At 48.2% G+C, this 17,798-nt stretch overlaps 1 protein-coding gene across 2 annotated transcripts in view; it reads right to left on the bottom strand.

Annotated features, from left to right (window-relative positions):
* The window catches only part of SH2D4B (SH2 domain containing 4B), a 105,250-nt gene extending 95,965 nt beyond the window's left edge, over positions 1 to 9,285 (bottom strand). For both annotated transcript variants that reach the window (XM_037059454.1, XM_037059455.1), the window contains exon 1: positions 8,766 to 9,285. In XM_037059454.1, the coding sequence (XP_036915349.1) occupies positions 8,766 to 8,949 (184 nt within the window). In that variant the 5' untranslated portion in view covers positions 8,950 to 9,285. The remainder of the gene's footprint in view (positions 1 to 8,765) is intronic.
* Between the last annotated feature and the right edge of the window lie 8,513 nt (positions 9,286 to 17,798).

Here is a 17,798-nt window from a genome sequence, read left to right as displayed (position 1 = left end):
CCAGAAAAAGAACTAAATAAAATGGAGATAAGTAATCTATCAGATGCAAAGTTCAAAACATTAGTTATAAGGATGCTCAAGGAACCTAGTAAGGACCTCAGCTGCATAAAAAAGCTCCAGTCAGAAATGAAGGATACACTAATTGAAATAAAGAACAGTTTACAGAAAAACAACTGTAGAGTGGATGAAGCCAAGAATCAAATTAAAAGTTGAGAACATAAGGAAGCAAAAAACAACCAATCTGAACAGCAAGAAGAAAACAGGATCAGAAAAAAATAGGGACAGTATAAGAAGCCTCTGGGACAATTTCAAGAAGTCCAACATTTGCATCATAGGGGTGTCAGAAAGAGAAAAGAAAAAGCAAGAAATTGGAAATCTATTTGAAAAACTAATGAAAGAAAACTTCCTTAATCTGGTGAAGGAACTAGACATGCAAGTCCAGGAAGCACAGAGAGTCCCAGACAACATGGATGCAAAGAGGCCCAGTTCAAAACACATCATAATTGAAGTGCAAAAAGTTAAAGATAATGAAAGAATCTTTTTAAAAATATTTTATTTATTTATCTTTAGAGGGGAAGGGAAGGAGAGAGGAAGAGAAATATCAATGTAGGGCTGCTTCTTATGCATCCTCTGCTGGGAACTAGCCCCTGCCGGGAACTGGCCCGCAACCCAGGCATGTGCCTTGACTGGGAATCGAACCACGATCATCTGGTTCACAGGCCCACACTCAATCCACTGAGCTACACCAGCCAGGGCTGAAATAATCTTAAAAGTAGCAAAAGAAAAGAAATTTGTTACCTATAGGGGAGTTCCCCAAAGACTGTCTGCAGATTTCTCAAAAGAAAGCTTGCAGGCTAGCAGGGACTGGCAAGAAACATTCAAAGTCATGAAAAGCAGAACCTACAGCCAAGGTTGTAGGCTCTACCAAAACTCATGAAAAGCAGGCTCTACCAAAAATCTATCATTTAGAATTAAAGTACAGATAAAGAGCTTCCCAGACAAGAAACTACTAAAGGAGATTATTATCACCAAACCATTATTACATGAAATGTTAAATGGACTTATTTAAGAAAAAATGATCAAACCTATGAAAAATAAAATGGCAAAAATATGTATCTATCAACAACTGAATCCAAAAAAAACCTAAGCAAATAAGAAGAACAAAAACAGAATCAGGAATACGGGGAGCACTCTGATGGCTGTCAGATGGAAACAGGGTGTAGGGGAATCGGTGAAGAGGGGAGGGGATTAAGAAGTACAAATAGGCCGCTACAGAAAAGCCATGGGGATTTAAGCACAGTAGAGGAAGTGGAGTAGCCAAAGAACTTACATGCATGACCCCTGGACACGTACAATGGTGGGGGGTTGCCTAAGTGAGTGGGGGGGGTGCTGGGTGGAGGGAGGCAAAGAGGGAAAAATTGGGAAAACTAACAGCATTATCAATAAAATAAAAAAGAACATTTTTAAATCTATTCATATTTATCTTTCAACTCAAACAGGAATAATAACTTACTTCGTTGATTTAAAGACATTTGAACATTTCTGAAATCTGGATATGTCTTACAAATGAGGAAAGAATGAACTTAGGAAAAAATAATGGGATCTTTTCCAGCCCTACTCCTAAATTATTAACAGAACTTAAAACTTAAGGAAAAACAATAAATTTATCTTGACATTCAAACTTGTAAGCTTCCCTGCACTGCTCCAGTCCGGCAGCACGCATTACACAGCTGTTCGTCACAACAGTATGCGTCAGAGCCTGGACTCAGTCAAGTGCAAGGGCTCCTCAAAGGAAAGTATCCATATGTCCAGACTGCCAGATGCCATACTTGACAACCACCTGAAATTCATCATCATAATTATTGATACTAATTAACCACAGTAATGGACCAAGAAGGCAGGGCTCCCTTCTCTCGTGTGACTCAGTTACATTACACAAACGAATCGTTTTCCTTTGTTCACTGGAACATTCCTGGGTCTGGTCCTAGATACGTGTGCAGTTTGTGAACTCTAACAGCCATTAATAAATCGTTGTCACTTATTTCTAGCCAAAGCCTCCAGACTCATTTTAAATTCTTTTGACAGAACAATGGTGTACCAAGTTAAAAGTATAGCTTTTTAAGTAGTATATAAACACAGCATGTTTTTCTAGCTATAGTGTCTTAGATTTTATGAAGTATAAAAGACCCAACTTCCAGATCCCTAAGGGGGTGAGATTTTAAAAAGGCACTTAAGGGACCCAGGGAGGCCAGACAGAGTAGGTGTTCCATCTGGACCCTAACCCTGACCCTTCCTCTTGAGCATCCGGAACTTGGGCCCCTCCCTGGGAACTCCTTCGGGCTCCCCCTAACAAAAGCCTTCAGCTGGGCCAGGCCACATTTTAGTTCTCTCCTTCTAGACAAGAAAAGCCGACATGCTTATTTGGTTCATCTCTTTCCAGAGACAAAAACAACTACACCCTCACCCCTGGAGACACCCACACTTGCTGGGCATAAGAGAAACCGGGAGGGGAATTCTGTCAGTGGCCTCCCCAACCTCCCCACCTCGATATCATCCTAGAAGCACTGTCCCCCTGTCCCCAGTGCTCAGGAAGGGGGCCCAGAGCAACAGCTCCAGAAGTCTGGGGCACCCCCCATCCCTGACACCCCAGTGTTTCCATGCAGTCATTGCCGAACTGGATGCTACATGTGTATTTACTAGAAAACTGTTGGGATCAACAGAAAAATCAGGAGCAGGTGGAAGGAAGTCAGCATGCCAAAATCAGTGGTATCCCCACCACATCACAGCAGCAAGAACAGGAAAGGGGCAGAAGACAGCTTCAAGCAAGCTTTCTTTTGATGTTTAATGACTTCTGTTTGACATGCTGAGATCCTAATGGTGAGGGGCGTGCCGCTAGACTGGCCAAATCACTTGTTCGATGGGGGAAAGGGAGAATAAAGTATTTATCAATTTCCCCTCAGAGGGAAAAAAATGTAGGGAGCAATGAAACCATTGCAAAGTAGAGTTAGTGTCCAAATAATTATTGATATTCATAACTCTTGACAGAGGAAATAACTAAACACAATCAATCTAAAATCATTGATTATACCAACAAAATCATGGAGAATAATTTAAAAATATATTTATGCTTCTCGTCTTTAGCAAATAATGTTTCATTCCTGATAACAATAGAGAAAATGAATTCCAGTACATTTTTAAAAATGTTTTAAAATAGCATATGCTATACATTTTTAACAGATTCTCCTAAAACAAAGTGATAACCAAAGGCAGAGGGAAGAGACGGTTTAGGCAGCACACACCATGCTGATGCAGAGACCAACAGCAGGGTTGGTCAAACCAAAATCTAAGTCAAAATCCTAAAACAAGAAATGAAAGTGAATTGAGTTATATGTATGAGGGGGAAAAGTTGACAAAATGACCATTATTTATGCACTACAGATTGTATTTTGGCTTCTACAATATATCCCAAAACACAAGCATATTGTGATTTTTATACTTTTCTGAAGACTTTCAGGGTCTAGAGGAGTCACAGTACACAGTGCACAGTCTCTCACTCAAAAATAAATCTGTTAATACCTGTCCTCCCAGGCAAGCCCCTAGAGGCATGCAAGGGTCTTAGCAGCTTCTCTCCCACCCACCCTCTCACACACCCACCATATCCCTAGGCTTTGTTCCCAACCTGGACAGAAACATGCAAGCGACCCTCACAGTCTCATGGCACTTTCAGGCTGATGGAGGAGATTGACCTCAACCGAGCAGACAGATCCAGAAGGAAAAGGGGGAGGGAAAGAAGGAGAAGGAAGAGAAGGGCAAGCCCATAGAGACAGAAAGGATATCCGTGGTCCCAGGAGCTGAGGGAAGGAGTAGGTGGGGAGTGACTGCTTAATGAATGCAGGCCTTCCTTTTGGGGTGATGATGAGTGGGCTCAGTTGGTTAGAGCATCCTCCCTATATGCAAAGGATGAGGGTTCAATCCCTGGTCAGGATACATACAAAAATCAACCAATGAATGCATAAATAAGTGGAACAACAAATTGATGTTTCTCTCTCTCTCTTCCCCACCCCAACCCCTGCCTTTCTTTCTAAAAATCAATAAGAAAGAAGGAAAGAAAGAAAGAAAGAGAGAGAGAGAAAGGAGAGAAAGAAATGTTTTGGAACAAGTTGGAGGTGGCAGTTGAACAATGTTTTAAATGTACTAAATATTCCTGGATTGCATATCCTTTAATGGTTAAAATGGTAGATTTTATGGTTTGTGAATTGTACCACAAGTTTTAAAAAAAGATACCCTACGATATGGTGAGTGCTATGAAGAAAATTGGGCAGAGTGTTGTAAAAGAAAGATTGGGATGGAGCTCAGTGAGAATGAGTGGTTGGTGAAGAGCCCAACATTTAACTGAGAAATGAATGATGGATGGACTCGGCCCCTTGAAGGTTTGGGGAAAGAGCAGAGGAACCCAAAAGGGTGGAAATTAGGTTGGAAATGGGCAGAGGACAGTGAAAGGTATTTGTATTGTCTCTGAGTGCACGGAAGCCTCTGAGAAAGGGAGCATCATGAGCTGATTCATGTATTAAAAGAGCACTTGCACCTGGCTGTGTGGCTCAGTGGACCCTGCAAACTGAAAGGTCACCAGTTCAGTTCCCAGTCTGGGTGGCAGTCCAGATCCCCAGCTGAAGGCCATGCAAAAGGCGACCAAGTGATCTATCTCTCTCACACTGATGTTTCTCTCCCTCTCTTTCTCCCTCTCTTTCTCTCTCTAAAAAATCATAAATAAAAAAAAGCAGTTGGCTGCTGTGTGAAGAAAGGTTTGTAGGGGTGTGAACATGGCTACATCAGGGGTGCCTGCAGGAAAGTAGAGTCAGGACCTCCATGCAAGGAAAGGGAACATACTGAGGCTAGGAAGGCTCACAGCACCAGGCAGGGTTGCCATGGTTCCCAGGAAACAGAGAGAAGGCAAATGACTAGAAGGACTGTGTCCCACAGCTTCATTAGGGTATGCACCAGGCCCATGGGAGGCACCTAAGCTTGGGCAGACATGCAGCAGGAGTAGCTTAATCCTTCAACACAGAGAGGATGCTAAGGAGAATAACTCAGGCCTAGGGCAGGGCTGCTTCTGGGAGCTGCACAGGCTGAGCTGGTAGAAAGAGGGGGGCTAGGAGGTAGGAGCCACCTCCTGACCGCAGCTGTGCAGGATGGAGGCAGTGGGGCTGGAACCCAGCTGGACTTAGAGCACTCCATAGGCTGGGGTGAGGGGCAGCCAGGGGCTGGCACGGGGGGCATACAGACACTCTAACACATAGCTGGCTGTGAGAGCAAGAAACACAAAGGACAAGAAGCCAGCTACCTGCATGTGCAGGTTTGGTTCACAGTATGGCTGTGGTCAGCCGCATTACAGAAGAGAGTGGGGAGGTGGGTGGGGGAGGATGTCTGGTTCCCAGGCAAAGGATGTCCAGATGGATAAGGAGGTGGTGACAGAGGAACCAATTTAACACTGACAGAAACTCCCAGTTGTGGAAGAAGTTACAGGCCCAGGTGGGGAAGTTTTCTGGGTCACAACAGCAGTTCAAACACATGTCCTGAGTCCTGTGTCCCAGACAACATCCAGTTCCAGCCCCAAGAAACTGGGATAACTGAGCAAACACAGAAGGGGTTGGGGGTATGAAGACTACAACTCTTGGTATGGCGTGTGGGTTCTTGCATTGGTAAGAGGCCACTAGGCAGGAAATAGATTGCAAAGGTCATAATAATGTGGGCAGGGGTGGGGGGACTGACTTAAATCTAGCAGGAACATGTTACATGACTTCCCAGCATGTCAGCCTAAGAGCACTCAATTCCTGTTGAACATCAAATGTGGTCAGAAATGTAACCGAACAGCAAGCATGATGGCAGATGAGAAAACAACCTAAGCTGAAGATGTATATCTTTCACAGCAGGGTAGAACATCAAAAGATTCTCACCAAAAATACAAAGTGAAAACAAAAAAGACAGGCCTGCATTCTCAGGGAGTCCAGCCATAACTGATTCAATCCCAGTCCATGCCTGTGTGTGGCCCTCAAATGTGTGTTCTGGCATCAACGAAACCCCCGAGGTCCTGTGACTTGGAATGCTCCACATGACCAGTGTTTACTCCTACCCACTCAAGGCACAACTGGACAGCAGGGAGTTGCAGCAACAGGCACACCTTGCGCTGTCCTGCCCTCTAGCACGTGAGCCCTAGACACAATTAGGGAAGGCCTGCCAGGAAAGAGGGTGAGATGGTGGTCTTAGGGGACAAGCAGGACGGGAGCAATGGGCAGGGGGCGGAAAGCATCATTCCGGGTTTACCAGGACTACGTTGTGCTCAGGGATCCCAAGGGATGCACACAGCTCGACAGACACAGCAGGTGCTTCCTTCAGGACAAACTTGGTGGGGAAGGGACACAAACGGGAAATGGAGGGCCTGGGAAGGTGAGGAAGAGGAAGTATCCAGCCAAGGGAGGTTGCCCCCACACACTCCTGCCCTGAGCCACCATGTGGCTGCTCTACACCAAGCCTTGCTTGGGGCACTCCAGTGGGCTGTGATTTGCCAGAGCTCTGTCCAGTTCACCAAAGCCAGCACGTGGCAATGCTGGGTAAGAGAGTGAAAGGAAATGAAGAAATGAATGAGTGCATGGATCATCTATTGAACTTGCAAAGTGACTTGAAAGTCAGAATTGAAAAGTGAATGGACAGAAAAACATCACTCACTGGACCCAAGGTCAAAGTCATGGGATGTGCTTCCCAATTTCATTTCTTAGTATCTAGATGACTATGGATGGACTGTGTCACTTCTGTGAACTATGGCTTCACCTGAAATGGGGTCACAGGCCTATGGGAGCATTCAGGGGTGGGGCGAGGCACTTGGTAATTGTGGCATTCACTGACAGGGTGGAGGGTTGTTGAGATCTTGTGTCATGACCAACATGACCCAAGGACAGAAAGCAAGCACTGTGCGTGCAGCAAGAAGCTCTTCAGCCTTTGGGGCACAGCCAGCCCTGCAGAGCTTCCCCTTACCTGCCCAGGCAGTTCACAGGCAGGACTGAAGCAAAGAGCTGAGATCTGAACAGTATCCTGACCTGGAATACATGCATTCCTCCGTGTGTTTTCTCCTTTTTCCCGATTCTTTATAAATCAGAAAATTAATTACCCAGAAAAGAGTCATTTGCGCCAGAAATCCAAATGAGTTTAATGTATAATTTATACATGAAAATGTAGATGTCAATGTGTGACAAATCGCCCTAAAAATATTTTTGCAGTTAAATTTTCAGGCATCTGTCTTCCTCCCAAAAGAGCCTCTGGACAGATGATGCGAGGCCCTAGGGCTCAGGCCGGGTGGGGCTGGCAAGGCAGCCTGTCGTTGTCACTGGCTAGTGATGCAGCTGCCAGGGCTGTCCGGCCCAGAAGGCCCCACGCAGCCTTAGCACCAGCCACATGCAGCCACGTCCTTGCCCAGCCTCCTCGGGGTCCTGCTGTGTCTCATTCAAAAGGAGGACTTAACACTCTGTGCCAGCTCTGTGCTAGACCCAGGGATGGAAGACAGAATGGAGTAAGGTCTCACAGTCCAGGGGGTTTGAGTCCCCTGGAGGAGTGAGGCAAGCAAATGACAAATGACAGTAACAATGTGGCAAGTGCTAGGGCCAGGGTGGGTCCCACAGGCCAAGCAGCTGCAGAGGAGTAAGTAACTTCTCTGTGCCAGGAGCACCCCTCAAAGACTCCAGGGGAGGGGACGAGTCCTGAACAAGTTTGTCAGGAAGATAAAGGCAGGGGACAGAGGCTAGAGTGAGCATGTCCAGAGGGGTGCAAGTGTGGCCTATGGCACGTGGCAAGGACTGTCCAGCAGTGACCCTGGAGTGGAGAGCAGGAGCTAAGTTCCCAAAAAGTCAGCATGCCCAGGACAGAAACAGGACTTTGTTCCCAATTGGAAACTTTAATCAGATTAAGTTTGCATGCTCTGGAGAACAGATGGAGGCCACAAGGAAGCTTGTGGGGAGTGAACGAGAGAGAAGGTGAACGGGTTCTGCAAACTCTGAAGCACAGCCTCCACGTAGAGGACCACCACCAGCAGGACCCTAGGTCCTGTCCCAAGCCTCAGCAGTCTGCCTGCTTCGGTGTGCCTTCACTCACAGGCATACCAGCCCCTTGGCTCGACTGGCACATGAGAGTATGTAAACTACCTTAAGTGTAGGTCGGGCCCTTGCTTCTTGTCTGCAGTTGCTACTGCCATTGGGGGCCGGTTACTCATCGTGCAGGACATGACCCAATACACCCTCTCCAGACATCCACTGGAGCACCCTCTCATGAGGACAGGGAGGAGGGGAACGGTGCCCAGTGTTGGCCCTGGCTGAGATCCACTGTGCTGCCCATACAAGGGAGGGGGCAACTGCATATCTTGGTTGCACCTGGCCTCTGTCCCGGAACCATTGATGAGGGTCAAGAATACGCTTCTTCTTCACCAGGCAATCACCAACTTTGTCAAAGACAGTCTGAGAGCCCAGTGGTGTCCTCCCAGAGCTTGAGCTTCCCACAACAAGACAAAGCCAGTCCCCATTTCCCAACAGCATCACAGTCCCTGGGTAGCCCCCCTGGAGCCCTACAGACCTGGTCAAAAAATTAAGGCCTGTACTAATAGGACCAGAAGCTCACAGAACAAGGGTTTCAAGCTCCAACCCCACATCACACCAGTGCCCGTTTTAAAGAAGATCCTAGCCTGGCATCAATAATCAGCCCCTCAGTAACTCCCTAGCACGTACCTCGCTTGACCTTCGGGGGCCTGAGTCCCTCTGCCTGGGCCAGGGCCTCCCAAGCCTCGTGCTCCCGCCAGCGCCTCAGCTGCTCCTCTCGCATTTTGTAGAAAAGGATGTGCTTCTGCACATCACTGAGCTCAGGGAGGAGCTCAGGGTCAATGTACATGTCGTGCAGGATCTGCTGCAGCATGATGCCACCTGGATGCACACACCAGAAGGGCAGCCAGACAGGGAGACCCAGACAGGCTACTCCTCGCCCAACTTCTCACTCCAAGGCCACTCCAAGAGTCCCTTCTCTGTGCAGCATCATTACCCTGCCTCAGCTCCCAGCAAGCGACAAACTCATCTCCTCTGCCCGAGACAGCAACAGGGGCTAGGTAGCAGGGAGCCAAGAGGCAGCTGCAACCCTACAAGGAGAAGTAGGGACCAGGAACAATCTAGTCCTTCTGTTGGGTCACCAAGCACCACATCACAGCAGCACTTGTATCTTGGCTTCCCCTGAGGTTCAGGGACAATGCAGAGGGTCAAAGCCTCCAGCTCTGCAGGACAATGCCCAGGCACAGCCCTGCCTGGGCCACAGGTGTCGAGTGATCTGTTAGTGGAAGGTAACAATGACACCAGCTGTATCAATGACACTGCCCCAGCCAACCAGGAACTGATCTCTCCTCTGCAGGTAAGAGGAGGAGGAGGAGGCAGCTTTGCCTACTAATTCCATGTCTTTTGAGCCAATTTCAAACAGGACGGAACAGCCAGCCAGCAGCTTCTAGGCTCCTCAGCCGTTACCTCCACCCATTCCACATTTCCAGTCTTCTCCTCCAGACATTTGGCATTCTGAGGTAATGCTTTTAAAACTCTGCTGGAGGGGAGGAAAGGGCTTCCTGCTGCGTTATAGCAAGAAAGAAAACAAAATGGAACCAGGAGGGACAACTGAAGGGGCTTTATCATGGAATTCAAGGACACCAAGGAGATGGACATCCTCTCCCCTTTCCCTATATTGAGGTTCTAAAGCTATCCATGTGTTGACAGTTTAACCCTCAATTTTGGTTGCTGTCATTGATCCTCTTGTTTGTTGCAGGTGTCTGAAAATGACCAAAAAGAATGAAACCACATCTTTCTTCTTTGTGCCCAGAATCTGAAGCACCCTGGACAGACTGGGATGGGAGCTGCAGCTGTTGAGACCAAAGGTGGGGCCTAACAGGTACTCGGGGCTCCTGACAGCTGCCCTTGTATCCAGATAAGGAAATTGGGGCTCAGAGACCTAAATGACTTGCCTATGCTACCAAATCAATAACTTGCCACATTGGGACTCTATCCAATTTTTTTTAATTTGACATCCACTGGCAATGAATCTTTTGATGGTTTAAAAATTTACCCCAGCTGGGAGAAAATAAGCAGGGTTTGGCACCGTGGCCTGGTTGCCTTGGTGATCTTCATGTCCCCTTCCTCCCAATGAGGACCAAGGTGGATCAGGCACCCAGGAGTGGTGCACCACAGGTAACAGGAAGAAAAATTAAGGGGGTTCAGAAGAGTTTTAAGCCCACAGCACCAAAAAAGAAGTGTGGAGGGCCAGGCTGCCCCTCCCCAGGTGAAGCTGGTGTGTCCCGGCGTGACACACACCACGGAGCTTCCGCACAGAGGCTCCTGCCACGCAGCGTTGTGCCCCGTACTGTGTCCCTCCCCTCCGAGACCTCACGCTTTGCTTCAACTACCCCCATTCGGCGTCCTGACCCCTCAGGTTCTTCTTTTTCTAAAGTTTTATTGTTACTCTATGACAGCTGTCCCAATCCTCCTCCCTTTGCTCCCCTCAGGTTCTTAGTCCCACAACCTTGTCCAGGCCCCCCGCCCCCTCACACTCTTCTCTTTCGCGCCCTAACCGTGGCTGGGTGGGAGCCTGAGTCCAGAGAGGACACGAAGGAAGCTGCTGGCAGCCTCCTCCCTTCTTTCTGGGTGCCCCGGTCTTCCTCAGGAACAGGAGGGCGGAGAGCGCTGCACGGAGCAGCCGAAGGGGCAGGTTGTGTGCGGGCGAGCGGCCTGGCGTCCTGCTCGCGGCGGTGACACCGTGCGGGAGGGTGAGCGGTGACCAGACGGGGACGACCTCCGCTGGTACCCTGTTTTTGTGGGGTAATGCGGCGGGCGCGCTCCCTGGCACTCCCAGGTCAGTGGGGCAGGAGGCCAGGCCAGAGCGCAGCCTGGGCGCCAGCTGGATCCGCCTCCCGCTAAGACCCGCTGGAGCGGCTCCGTGGGCGGCGGCTCTGCAGGGAGCGGCTCAGCCCGGCTCTGCGCCACCTCCCGCCTGGCGCCGGCCCGCCCATCCGCCCTCCCCGGCGGAAACGGCCGCTCGGTCCTTGGGCGCCCCCTGGTGCCCTCCAGAAGAGGGACAGCCAGCATGTGGGTAGACCTAGGCTGAGCGGGCCGGGACGTGTCGGGATGCGCCAGGATCTCAGAGCAGGGGGCCTCTCTCCAGCCTCGCGAAGGGGACACAGTGGCTGTTAATGTCTCAGATCCCAGGGGCAGGGACCGCGCACGGAACGAGCCTGCGGCGGTTCCGTTGGGGGAGTACCTGATGACTAAAAACGAGGCCGGGGGCCCTGGGGTATTCAGACACGGGTTTCTGTCTCCTTTCACCTGGTTTTATTTTGTTTTCCTTTTTCATTGGACCGGATGCGATGCATTTAATTTTGCATGCTAAACGGTTTCTTCTGGGGCAGGGATGTTCGCACACAACTGGAAACCACCAGAATGTCCCCTCTGTGGGGTTGGGGGCCGTCAATAGGTCTGCTTTGTCCAGGGCAGATAAAGTGAAAAGGCGACATGCAGAATGTTGTGCACAGTGTAATCCATTTTTTAAATTCTGCGTTTATTTTGAGCAAAGGAAAAAATATGGAAGAACACACGTGGTTTTCTGCTTTCTTCTGGGAAGGGAGAGGGAGACCTCTTTAAATAAGTTCGTATTTTTGATGCAGTGAGTAAGATACATAATTCATATGACTGAAATAAAATGTATTTCAAAAGTCCTTTAAAAATGTAACTCCAAAAATTGGCCTATGGAAGTCAGTGCTGGTGGGGCAGGCACAGCCTAGTCCATACCCCCACCCAGGCCCATCGAAGGACAGGTGCAGGCAAAGCCAGACCTCCCTAGCTAGGGAGGCCACTGTTGGAATGGATAAGCCATTCGTGTCATCAGTATTTCGGAGGCTGGAGAAAATTCTCAGACAGCTCTGGTGCTGGCTTGGGGCGGAGATTGAAAGAACCCTGGAGACAGGAAGAACAGTAGGGAAACTTCCGCAGAGTCAAAGCCCAAATCCTTACAGGGCCTTACAATCTGCTTCACTCCCTCCCTCCTTAGGTCACCCTGCCCCACCCCCCACTCCCGTCCCGTACTGTTCTTGGCTATCTGCAGGCACATCAGGTACCCTCCCTCCCCAGGGCCTTCCACTGGCTGTTTCCTCTGTCTGGAATCCACATGGCTCAATCACCTTCTTCAAGTCAAACTTTTAGATCCTCTACACACCTGATCCTCCTTAGTCTGCTCAGTTTTTCCCTTATCACTCTATGTTTTAAAATATCATTTTACTTGTGTTTTTGTCCATCTCTCCTTAGTAGATACCAAGCAACGCAGGGCAGGTGCTCCACGGATGCCCTCGGTGCTTAGAACACTGCTTGGCATGCAGCAGGTGCTAGATAAATACCTACTGGAAACAAGAATGAATGAAGGAACTTTCAAGGTGGAATGGATTAAAGCCTGTGCATACACTGGGGAGGCATCCAGAACAGGATTCTGAAGAAAGGCTACTGGAGGTGTGAACCTGGGAGTCATGGGCAGATGGGCTGAACGTGTCAGGCACTTGGTGGACTGGCCTAGGCTGCCTGCCAGGGCTGTCCTCTCACACCCTAACCAACCCCATCATCTCGGCCTTGGAAACGCCTGGGCACAGCCACCACGTAAGAATCAGCTGCAGGAAGGCTCTTCTTAACATTTTGCCCACGTCCCCTACACAGTCCCTCGAGGAAGCTGCTCTCCCACGAGCACATTTAGGATCTCATCTGGTCTCAGTTTTGCAATCCAAGGGCTCAGTGAAAGTCTAGAGTGGTTTCTGCCTTGTCACCAGTTAAGCTCTGCTGAGAAATTATGGCCATAAAAATCAATAGTCTCCCTGTATGAGTGCAACGATTACTTAGATAAAGCAAGGTGAAAAAGATCCTGCTGACAATGGGAAGCAGCTGGATATGAAAGACTGGACTGAGTTTAACAAACAATTCAAGGACCTACGGAAAAATGAAAATCTTCACTGAGAACATACCTACGATGTAAGTGTGTACAGGAAGGAGCACAGCACATTCACAATCAGAAAGACCTTGTGCTATAAAGTGTTCAGTTCACCTCTGTATTAGCAAACTTCCAAGAGGACTCTGATGATCGCTGCCTTCTGGTACTCATGACCTTTTGTGACCCCTCTCAATCATATCAGGGTTAGTCTGTATGATCAAAAAAATATGCCAAAAGTGATGATCTGTCACCTTTGGGAGTATGCAGTAAAGATATCTGGGCTTCCCCGTTGAGTTGTCTCTCCCCTCTTCACTCAGAGGACCATGTTATGAGTCCCACGTGGCGAAGAACTGTGGCCTCCTATCTCCTTGCATAAGTGAGATCGGCGGAGGATCTGGTGAGGTGAGGCTGGAGACCCAGCCAACAATCTCACTCACAAGGGACTCTGAGCCAGAATCGACCAGCAAAGCTGACCCTATAACCCTCAGAATATACAAGGTCCGCCTAGAATGTATCCAGCCATGTAATATGAAAAAGAGACATTTATTGAACAAGATACAGGACACAAGAAACATTGTACATAGGGCAGTGACACCTCAGTCCCCTTCAAAGTAGCCGTCTTGGGACTTCACATAGTTCTCCCAATTGCCATCAGCTGCCCTGCCGTATTATCCTGAATCTCATCAACAAGTCTGAAATCTCTTCCCTTTCAAAGGTGATTTTAGTTTTGGGAAAATCAAGGAGTCCAAGGACATCAAAACTGGGCTGTAAGAGAGCTGAGTCACCTGGATGATTTGATGCTCCGCCCAAAACTCTGCATAAGATGTGATGCATGAGTGGGTGCACTGTCATGATGAAGGTGCCAATCACCAGCTTCCCATGGCTACAGCCTTCTGAATCATCTGACTAGTTCCACAGAAGAATGTTCACGCTTAAGACAAAATCTGACGCAAATTCGTTGTTCTACTTGCTCATTTTGAATCTGACAGCCACACAGTACACACATGCTCACTCAATAGCATCTACCACTCCCACTGACTAGGGCAGTGAGGTGGTTATTGTTCACACACACACATGCCTGTCCAGTCTACTCTCCTTGGCTGCCAGGTTACATCAATGTCACACAAGCTGTTCTCATTATATTAACAATGGCTGGACTTTTTCCAGGCAGACCTCACATATATAGTTTTAAACTGCTAAACTTCCAGGTGACTTGTTAAGCATAAAAACATACTAATAAAGCCTCAAATGAATTCATACATTTAATACAATTTCAAACCAAATCTGAAAATTAATTGGGAAGTGTAGAAGAAGCTTGATACAATGATTTCCAAGTTAGCCAAAAGAATTAACAAAAGAGAAGAGCACACAAAATAATGAGGAATGCTGAACTGTACTGCCAGTATTCAAATGTATCAAATCCAACAGTTCAGTTCTGACATAAGAACAAGCAGACTGAAGTGAGAAAGCCCAAATGCAGATCCAAATACATATGTAATTATTTAGTATATTATTGAAATGGTGGTTAATAATGGGGGGAAGGATGGATGTCCATTCAATAAGCAGAGGGGAATAACTGACCAGATACTCACCTGTTGTTGCCCTGGCCCTGCCAGGACATGCCTCAGTAGTTACGATCTCTGGGGGCTTTGTGGCACATATAAGATTAATTACTGCAACATTAGTCACTGCAGAGAAAATTTCAGAATAACTCCTGGGTTCAACAAACGGGGTTTAGCTGAGCAAACCATGGCATGTCTACAGGACAGAAGGCCTTGCGGCCATTAGAACTGGTATGTGAGCATATTCATTGGCATAAGAAGGTGGTCACACTGTATTGTTACACTAAGGGGGGGGCAAGCTGTAGAATGTTATGTGTGCTATGGCCCCAGGTTTATGCATCAAGAAAATGAATATTTTAACCCTTTCTAAGAAAATTAAGCAGATCCTATTCAAAGGAAAGGCCCGTGATCTAGAAACCTTGCTCAGCTCAGATAGGCATGTTGGGGAGGCCAGGCTGGGACAAGCTGCCACCTGAAGCTGTGGACCACCCTGCCCGAAATCTCTCTTTTTTTTTTCTAAATTGAGTCAAGATTGCTTTGTAAAATAAGTTTCAGGTCTGTGACATTATAATTCAACATCTCTATATACCACATCATGTGCTCAGCAACAAAATCTAGTTTCCATCCTTCACAATGAAATTGATCTCCTTTACCCATTCCTCTCTCCCTCCACCCTCTTCCCCACTGGTGAGCACCGACCTGTTGTCTGCCTCTAGAAGTTTGTTTCTTTTGGGGGGGACGGGGTTGTTTGTTTCATATTCCCCATGTAAGTGAACTCATACAGTATTTGTCTTTTTCTGTCTGATTTACCTCACTTAGCACAATTCCTCGGGATTCTTCCACGTTATTGCAAATGGCAGGATTTTGTCTTGATCTGACTGAGTCATATTCTATTGTATATGTGCACCACATCTTTTTCCACTCATCCATTGATGGACATGTGTCAATCAATGGATCGACTATTGTAAATAATCTTCCATATCTTGACTATTGTAAATAATGCTCCAATGAACATAGGGGCACAGACCTTTTTGAAGTAGGATTTCATCATCTTTTGGATACCCGGAAGTGGATTTGTGGGGTCATATGGTAGCTCTATTCTTAATTTTTTGAGGAACCTCCATACTGTTTTCTACAGTGGCTGCCCTAACTTACATTTCCAGCAAATCTACTTCCTAAAAATGACTGTGAACCACACGATCGTGGTTCGATTCCCAGTCGGGACACATGCCTGGGTTGCAGGCCAGTTCCCAGCAGGGGACTCACAAGAGGCAACCATACATTGATATTTCTCTCCTTCTCTCCTTCCCTTCCTCTCTAAAGATAAATAAAATCTCTAAAAAATGATATAACACACGAAACACTTTCTGTGAATAGATTTCTTATTTAGAGAGAAAAAAGGGGGAACTTTTCCAGTTCTGTAGGAACAGAGGAGAGACAAAACAGACCAGGGAGGTGCACGGGCTGCCAGGTGGATGAGTCCCTGGGATTGGCAGAGTTCATGGGAGGGCTCAGGGCTTTTGCCCCCGTGGAGTTAGTGGGATCAGAGTACCTCTAAAGAGCAAGGGCACCCACACTGACACTTGTAAACAAAAAAACAACAGCACAAACACAAACATTTATGATCATAGCTTCAGAGCCCAGGATGGCAGCCAGCCAAGCCCGACTACCTGGGAAACTTCCACAACTCCTTTACCTCCTCTGTATCTGCATGAGTCATCGGGCACAGGGCTTCTGTCAGCATTAAATGGACGCAACGAGTTACGTGAGAGTCAGCCAGGAGCATAGCGGGTGACAATGTGAGTTCTGCTTTCCTGCTCCTTAATCTGGGACCGGGTTTCTCACTAACTTGGTGAATCAAAATACCAGGCAGGGGTGGCAGGCTATGGTAGCTAATTCTGTCTGCCCAGTAAGCTTGCTCTGGTTTAAAGGGAAAAGTCCTGTGACTCGGACCTGGGATTGATACAGAAACACTGGGAGAAACTGGCTGACTTTCTACTGCAGCTGCTGACTCTTGGGCTGCTGGCACTTGTTTCCCCACAGGGAGGGAAGGTCTGTGTGCAGCAGCAGAGGACGGGATGAACACGCACAGAGAAGCAGAGACCCCATTGGAGAGACGCCCTGGCAGGGTCACGTCCATTCTGGCCCCCAAGGCCTGGATCCTCTCTAGTGTTTCACTGTCCCTCCCTGCCACAAGAACTAGTCACCCCCATTTTGCTTAACCATGTTTGAATTAAGGTCATTACAACCCGCATGTCCTGACCACTCTGGTGGCTTGGTCTCCCTATTTATCTTGCTAAGGCTGCTGCAGAGGTGGACAGAACAGACAGTAAAATGGAGAGGCACCTGGGCCACAATGGACCGAGAACGGGCCGTCTCTAAGGCCCCTCCCAGGAAGTCCTCCCAGGCCCCAGGTCTCTCTGAATGCAGGGAATCTTACTTCCTCACTGCCCTAGCCCCTCTTCCTTGGCCTCACTCTGGAAAGCCAGGGACAGTGAAGAGACATTTTCAAGGTGGGGGGGAGGGAGTCCCCTGCTCCTAGGATGCTGAGTCCCTTGTGCCTGCTGCACAGCTGAAAGAACAGGATGTTCTGAGTCCTCAGGGTGGAGGCAGATGACACAGACAGATGGCCTACCCTTGTTCTCACCCTCTGCCCCATCAACCTCTCCGGGACCCCCCAGTCCTGCTAACTAAAAAACACTACTCCCTTTGCATTCCTCTGGAATGAGGCTGCTCAGCACAATCTAATAGACTTGACTATCTCAGCCCAGGACTGATTCTTATTAACTCAAAGGGCAAGAGGCAATTCAGGGGCCCCAGATGGCAAACAAGCTTACAGAATGGCCAACATCCCTGGCAGACAAGGCAGCCGCCCACAAAGCCCTCCCAAGTTCCTCTGGTACCTACTAAAGACAGTTTGTCAGCCCTGCCAACTGTCCCTCTCAGCTGCAGAGTCAGGCTAAACCACAGGCCCCGCCCACCAGGCCCCCAAGCCATCCCGACTGACAGAAACAAGAAACAGTGCCCTTGCTCCGGTAACAGCTGAGAACCCAGTGAGCCCGTTCCCAGAGGAGGCACTCACCCACCCAGTGGAGTGCTGGGCCCTTACCCATGCTCTCCTCAGGGAAGCAACCAGAGAACTGCCAGTATTTCTTTATACAACTACTGTGTGGCAGTAGGCATTGCGCCAAGGGCTTTATTTTTATATCT

The sequence above is a fragment of the Sturnira hondurensis genome, unplaced genomic scaffold (genome assembly GCF_014824575.4).
Source record: "Sturnira hondurensis isolate 20B ecotype Veracruz unplaced genomic scaffold, ASM1482457v3 Scaffold0010874, whole genome shotgun sequence".
Classification (NCBI taxonomy): Eukaryota; Metazoa; Chordata; class Mammalia; order Chiroptera; family Phyllostomidae; genus Sturnira; species Sturnira hondurensis.
The sequence above is the reverse complement of the archived record's forward strand: the minus strand, read 5'-3'. Positions and strand labels throughout refer to the sequence as shown.